The sequence below is a fragment of the Apus apus genome, chromosome 16 (assembly GCF_020740795.1).
Source record: "Apus apus isolate bApuApu2 chromosome 16, bApuApu2.pri.cur, whole genome shotgun sequence".
NCBI lineage: Eukaryota > Metazoa > Chordata > Aves > Apodiformes > Apodidae > Apus > Apus apus.
The window spans coordinates 10,936,414-10,942,901 of record NC_067297.1 but is presented as its reverse complement, the minus strand read 5'-3'; the positions used below and the strand labels follow the sequence as shown (position 1 = coordinate 10,942,901).

At 56.5% G+C, this 6,488-nt stretch overlaps 1 protein-coding gene and 4 non-coding genes across 5 annotated transcripts; 1 reads left to right on the top strand and 4 right to left on the bottom strand.

The window, feature by feature from the left end:
• Window positions 1-2,034: 2,034 nt before the first annotated feature.
• LOC127391545 (polyubiquitin-B) lies at window positions 2,035-3,408 on the bottom strand. The gene is made up of 2 exons (XM_051634415.1): window positions 3,324-3,408; window positions 2,035-2,806 (listed from the first exon to the last, which is right to left on the bottom strand). Exon 2 carries the CDS (start codon window positions 2,798-2,800, stop codon window positions 2,111-2,113), a length of 690 nt encoding a protein of 229 aa, XP_051490375.1. The 5' UTR covers window positions 2,801-2,806; window positions 3,324-3,408; the 3' UTR covers window positions 2,035-2,110.
• Window positions 3,409-5,294: 1,886 nt separating this feature from the next.
• On the bottom strand, window positions 5,295-5,366 carry TRNAA-UGC (transfer RNA alanine (anticodon UGC)). The gene has a single exon. It is a non-coding gene; the product is annotated as a tRNA-Ala (tRNA).
• A 278-nt stretch (window positions 5,367-5,644) lies between these two features.
• TRNAD-GUC (transfer RNA aspartic acid (anticodon GUC)) lies at window positions 5,645-5,716 on the bottom strand. Its single transcript has one exon. It is a non-coding gene; the product is annotated as a tRNA-Asp (tRNA).
• Window positions 5,717-5,914: 198 nt separating this feature from the next.
• Window positions 5,915-5,987, bottom strand: TRNAF-GAA (transfer RNA phenylalanine (anticodon GAA)). Its single transcript has one exon. It is a non-coding gene; the product is annotated as a tRNA-Phe (tRNA).
• A 428-nt stretch (window positions 5,988-6,415) lies between these two features.
• Window positions 6,416-6,487, top strand: TRNAA-UGC (transfer RNA alanine (anticodon UGC)). Its single transcript has one exon. It is a non-coding gene; the product is annotated as a tRNA-Ala (tRNA).
• Window position 6,488: the final 1 nt, after the last annotated feature.

Sequence of the window (6,488 nt, the reverse complement as noted above, 5' to 3'; positions counted from 1 at the left end):
AAGTAGATGAAAACCGATACAGTGATAAAAATACACGGGTTGCGTCAAAAGCAGCGCGAGCAGGTCGAGGCAGCCACCGGCTGGACACCCGAGGCTCAACCCCAGGGTCTCCCCAAGGAGAAAACATCCATCAGCTCCTTCTGACCTGCCTCTGTTTTTCCAAGGAATTGAGTCTTCTGTCTATCTTAGGCACCTGAAGTAGCCCTGAATAAAAGCCTTGCTGAGACTCGTCCCTTCTTGAAAGCACCTCAAGTCAGCAGTAAATAAGAAACAAAGGGAAGAGACAAGTCGGTGGCAGCCTCTCATAAAATAATTACACATATCATCCTGCCATCAAAAGCATCAGTTGATCTGAGCTGAAGGGCCTCAGAGCTGCAGTGCATCCACCTGTAAAATGCCACCTCCGTGACCTCTGGGCACCACAGGGAGACACAAGCCCACAGCTCCCACCTGTATTTGTGTCTTTACAATTAATTATGTGGGTTTGTATTTTTCATTCTAGACTTTTTCCTCAGCTGCTGCCTTTGTCTCAGGTCAATCCTGGCTGGGTCCCCATAGCAGAGGCAGCTGCTGGCTGTGCCGTTTGCCCACAGCAACACCTTCAGACCCTGCTCTGCTGTTTCCACCGAACACTGCTGCTCTGGGGGCTGTCCTAGCAGGGCTGTGCTCTCTGCTCCCGGGTGCTGCACCCTGGAGTGTTTGCAAAGCCACCATTAACGACCCCTTGGAGTTCATCTGGGATGACACTCAAGGCTGTTCCACATTTCCACAGCATCACAGTTTTGAAGTACAGCAGCATAGGGGTTTGTTTAATTTTTCATTGAGGCATTTAAAATAGAAGGAATTCCTTAAAGCAGCTCTACTCGTGCAGGCTGTTGACACTGAGTGTCCCCTTGTTCTCCTGCAGCTCTTCCCCCTCAGTGCTCAAGGAACCTCCAAATCAGAACTATCTCCAGTTATTTTTTTGGTTTTTTTTCCTTTGGATTACCACATTGCAAAGGGAAAGTTTTGCAGGTGTGCAGAGAAAGGAGCTATGATAACATGATCCGGCTGCAGCTTCCTCTGTATATAAGAGCTTCCTACATTCCAGAAACACCCAGCCCTGAACTGGGTCAGGCACCCACGGACAAGAAACATCACTGCAGCACACCCAGAACTGCTGAAGAGCTGCACAATTGTTACTTGCTGCATCAGCCAAAACCTCCGCTTCACCTCCCACCACATCCCCTTCCAAAGGCAGGTGGCATCACCACTCTTGTCTGGGACATCTGGGTGTTTTATTCCTTCAGCTTCCCACCCGTTTCCCATTTCCTTACCCCAGCACAGCTCCCTTACCTACTCATGAGATCCTGAATCTGCACTTCAGTGGAGACCTCCCTTTAGTCAGTGTTTTTACAGCATATGGGAACGGCTCCACATCTGCTTCAGCTCATGAACCCTGCACTTCCACTTGATGCAGAGAGGGAACGAGAGCACATTGCAATCTGTTTTAAGGAAATTAGTACATCTGGAATGAAATTTGCTTAATATGCCTTTGAAAAAGTAAGTCTGCAGCTGGATGACAACTCAAGCTAGGCTGAACTTCTCAAGCTGTTGGTGCAACAGTTGCAGGATCAGCAGAGCTGTTCTGCCAGGCAGACATGTTGGAAGCAGCTGCTGGTTTGGGATCAGCTCGTCCTTTTTCTATTACTGTTAATGCAAAAACACCAGGGGCAGGACCAGTAATTACTGGGCACAGCAGCATTACCAAAGCCTCCCAGTTTCACGTTACATGTGCCCTTACACAACCCCAACAGCTGCGTAACATCTGCACACCGGCACCAAGCTCAGCCAGGGCTTCAGCTCCTGACGGGAGCACTTACACAACAGCAGGGAACCACGGCAGGGATTAGTGGCACTGCTCACACGTGTAGCCCTTGTGTAAGGCTGTTTTGCAACACCTCTGTGTGTGGAAGCTGGCTAATTAAAGTTTATTAAGTAGTTAGAGCTGGCTAGTGGCATAAACAAGTTTTTCATGTAACTGGAAACATGAACTTTTGTGGATGCAACAGCTTTATTGGATGAACAAGTGCAGAGAAACTTTTACTTTGGAAGCAAACAACTGGCCAGTTCAGTTACCACCCCGCAGGCGCAGCACAAGATGGAGGGTGGATTCCTTCTGGATGTTGTAGTCAGACAGGGTGCGCCCATCTTCCAGCTGCTTGCCAGCGAAGATCAGCCTCTGCTGATCCGGGGGAATGCCTTCCTTGTCCTGGATCTTGGCCTTGACATTTTCAATGGTGTCACTGGGCTCCACCTCCAGGGTGATGGTCTTGCCTGTCAAGGTCTTCACGAAGATCTGCATGCCACCCCGCAGGCGCAGCACAAGATGGAGGGTGGACTCCTTCTGGATGTTGTAGTCAGACAGGGTGCGCCCATCTTCCAGCTGCTTGCCAGCAAAGATCAGCCTCTGCTGGTCGGGGGGAATGCCTTCCTTGTCCTGGATCTTGGCCTTGACGTTCTCAATGGTGTCGCTGGGCTCAACTTCCAGGGTGATGGTCTTGCCAGTCAGAGTTTTCACAAAGATCTGCATGCCACCCCTCAGACGCAGCACCAAGTGCAGGGTGGACTCCTTCTGGATGTTGTAGTCAGACAGGGTGCGCCCATCTTCCAGCTGCTTGCCAGCAAAGATCAGCCTCTGCTGGTCGGGGGGAATGCCTTCCTTGTCCTGGATCTTGGCCTTGACATTTTCAATGGTGTCACTGGGCTCAACCTCCAAGGTGATGGTCTTGCCAGTCAGAGTCTTCACAAAGATCTGCATGTTTCTCTGGAAGAAGGAAGGTCACTGCAGGTTAGTGATGCCCATGGGAGGCTGCAGCAAGGCCGGTCTGCAGGCGCCCACCCCCGAGGCAGCGCTCCGGGCGGCTGCGCCCCGGGACCGGCCCCGCGATGACGTCACAACAGAGGCCCCGCCCATGACGCCGAGGGGCGGCGCCACCCGCCCCCTTCCCTTCCCGCCTAAGGCGCGCGCGGCCGCCATCTTGAGCGGCCGCTGCGCCTGCGCGGCCGCCATTTTCTCAGTGGCTGCTCGCACCCACCTCTCCCGCCCATCTCCGCCGCCAGCTCACGGTGCTGCCGCTGAGGGACAAAGCATCGTCCCGGCACATATCCCGCCTGCAGCCCAGCTTCTCTTCAGCCGCCTCCCCTCCAGCCCCCACCAGCATACACGCATCTCCCACCCGACCACCCAGCGCACATCCAAGCCCTGCCGCTGCCACGACAAGCGGCCCTGCTCTCCGTTTTCCCCGCGGAAGCACGGCCAAGCCGCGACACGGCGCACTCACCGCGGGGCTCGCAGGCCAAGCCGACAGCAAAACACTCCGACTCCCTCACACAGCCGCGACTACGCCACCCCTTCCTCTCCCTCCCCTTATATAACCTCTTCCGCCCCGCCCCCGAGGCTCAGATCACTCCGCCAGGCACTACTTTTCCTGTGGCGCGCGCCGTAGCTTTATTGTGAAGGTAGAAGGGAGTGAGGTCCGGCCAGGCGGAGGAGTCAGCACGTTAAGTGCGATGCGTCCGCTTCGGCGGGCTGGGGGCGGTAGAGGGTGCGCGGGCAAAACCTGGCGTGGAGCTGCGGGAGCGGGGCCAGGCCCGGAGCGGGGCTGCCGTGCCTCGGCTGCTGTGCCTCGGCGTTTGGAGGCGCCCCTGGGCCTAAAGCTTCTTGTCGGGATTTAAATCCCTGCCGTTGCGTCCCAGTTTCAAAAGCACCTCCTTGATTTTCTCCTGTGGGGCCCGGGTGAAGGGCAGCTTGGCCCGCGGGCCTTGCTGAGGTGCCTGTGGGGTGAGGGGCCTTTTTTTTTTTTTCCAGCCTGGAAAGGCGTATTTCTGTTTAGGAAGCCTCTGATGTGCTTCAGCATGGCAGAGGGAGAGCAGCGGTCTGTCTCACCCGGCACGGAGCGAGTGGGCACAGACCCAGCGGGACAGGCCCAGGCAAGGGCCGCAGGCAGGTTGGTGGGGGGAAAAGGGCTGAAGGGACTCGGGTAACTCCCGGGGCTGCACACCAGGAGAAAGGGAGGGCAGGCCCAGCAACAGCTTTGTGTTTGGTTTGAGGGGAACCAGCCTGTGTTTTCCTGCCACATGGAGCTTTCACAGGACGGGGAGGCCCTGAGGAGCGTCTGAGCTGCTGGTGCCTTGAGTTGGTCTTAAAACTCAGCGTTGCACGAGTGACACTCATCTCAAACATCCAGGTCGTTTGGCTGGGGACAAAAAGAAAGAACGAAAGAAAAAAAGGCACACAAGTCTTTTGCTTTCTTCACAGGTTAGACTCGTGCTGAGGGGCTTGTACCGTGTGCGTGGAGAGGTGTGGAAACATAACGGGTTGGAAGAGCCTCTCCAATTTCAGTCTATCCTCATCTGAAGGTGAATGAGAATGGTAAGATGATTATTTAGGTACAACGTGAGCCCTGGCAACCAGTCTGGAAATGGCTGGTGAGGCACAAGGCAGTGTGATCTGTGACAAGATGCTTTCTGACAGGAAGGAATGGAGATGACCCAGCGTTGTTCTCCATCGAGCTGGGGTAGGCAGCCAGCCTTGAGCATCCTGGAGGAGCTTGTGCCTGACGTCTGCATCCAGTGCTGGAGCAGCACAGCCAGGTCCTACTGCCACAGAGCCCCCAGCCCCTCAGGCTGCTGTGCAGGACGGACTTTCCTGCACGGGGAGGGGCTTTTCCATGGACAAAGCCCCTCCATGTTTCCCCAGCACTGCACTAGTCCCCCTTGCTGCGGTTTTCAAGACAAGCTTGGTCCAAACAGACCGGGAGCTGACAGATACACTGGCAAATCCTGATTTCCTGTTAAGGTGTAAAGAGCATTTCAACCATTCTGGCAGGGATTGTCCCTCTACCTCTGCCCCTGCTCAGCTCTCCCTGCCAGAGGGAGCTGGATATGCTGTTGGTAACTGAACAGAGCAGGAAAATCCGCTGGTCACAGGGTAGATAAAAGCTGTTTCAAGCTCTAAAAGGGCTTTGAGCATTTGACCCTGAGCCAACTGCAGGCTTTGCTGGTGCTGGGCAGGGCTGCCAGGCCCGCGTCCCCCTGCGCTCCTGGAATTCCCAGAGACACCAGGATCTGAAATATCTGCACAGTCCTGAGGAGAAACCAGTGACTAAAAAAAACAACACATTTTGTGACAGTAAGCAATCGTGGGTCTTTCTGGGCAGCGCATTTTGCTGTCGTTTAGGCGCCCGGAAGGAAATAAATCAAGGGGGAGAAAAAAAATGAAAGAAAAACACCACTGGTGGCGTTTTTTTTTGTGGAGATGCCGGGGATTGAACCCGGGACCTCATACATGCAAAGCATGCGCTCTACCGCTGAGCTACATCCCCCTGCCCGGCGCTGCCTGCCCTGCCTGCTGCACAGGACCCTGCCCGGCCCGTCCTTCCTTCCAGGGGGCAGCGGGAGGCGGGCAGGCAGCGGGGCGCTGCGGGTGCCAGCAGGGCGCGGCACAGCCCCGCCTAAGCAGCTCTTGGAAGTACGGGGACACTCCGGGTTTACGCACACACACAGATTTGTATCTTTCGGAAATCAGCATAAATCTGTGCCGGTCGGAAATTATGAGAAGGGGGAAGAAAAACAAAAAAAAACAAAATAAAAGCAGTACAACCTCCCCGTCGGGGAATCGAACCCCGGTCTCCCGCGTGACAGGCGGGGATACTCACCACTATACTAACGAGGACGGCTTGGCAGCAGCTCCGGGCGGGCCGCGCCATCCCCGAACCGCTCCTGCCGCAAAACCCCCGCCCGCAGCAGCACCCGCCGGGACACCGCGGGCACCGCCGGGACCACGGGGACGGGTCCGCCCCGTTCGGCGGCAAAAAAACCCGCGGGGAGAGAAAGAAAAGAAAAAAAGACACCAAAAAAATAGGAAGGGCCCTGCCGAAACCCGGGATCGAACCAGGGACCTTTAGATCTTCAGTCTAACGCTCTCCCAACTGAGCTATTTCGGCAGCCATCATTCGCTCTATTGGCCGTGGATACGACCCCACCCAACGCCCCCCGGGCTCCGCGACCCCCGCGGGATCATCCCCCGGGGCGCTCGGGGCTTCTCCCCCCCCTCCCTTCGCACCGCGTTTCTCCGGGCGGGGCCGGAACCCCAGGCACCCCCACATACCGCCCCCAGCAGCGGGGTGCTGAGCAGACACCCTGAGAAGCCGCGGACCCCGATTCCTCTTCCTTTGACGTAAAAAAGCAGCGCTGCCCGCTCAGCCTCTCCCGCCCCGGGGGGTGTCACGGCCTCACGACCCGCGGGAGCGGTGGGGAGGGGTGCGGGCAGGTCGGTCCGCGGCGGGGAACCCCGCACCCCCGGGTACCCCTCGCAGCTGTCGCTGCCCCTGCTGAGTGTTATGTGCGCTGTGCGGCAACTGCTTTTTAACAAGGGGATGTAGCTCAGTGGTAGAGCGCATGCTTTGCATGTATGAGGCCCCGGGTTCAATCCCCGGCATCTCCAC

Excerpts from the sequence above, each read along its gene's own strand:
- LOC127391545 (XM_051634415.1), bottom strand. The coding sequence starts at position 2,800 with ATGCAGATCTTTGTGAAGACTCTGACTGGCAAGACCATCACCTTGGAG.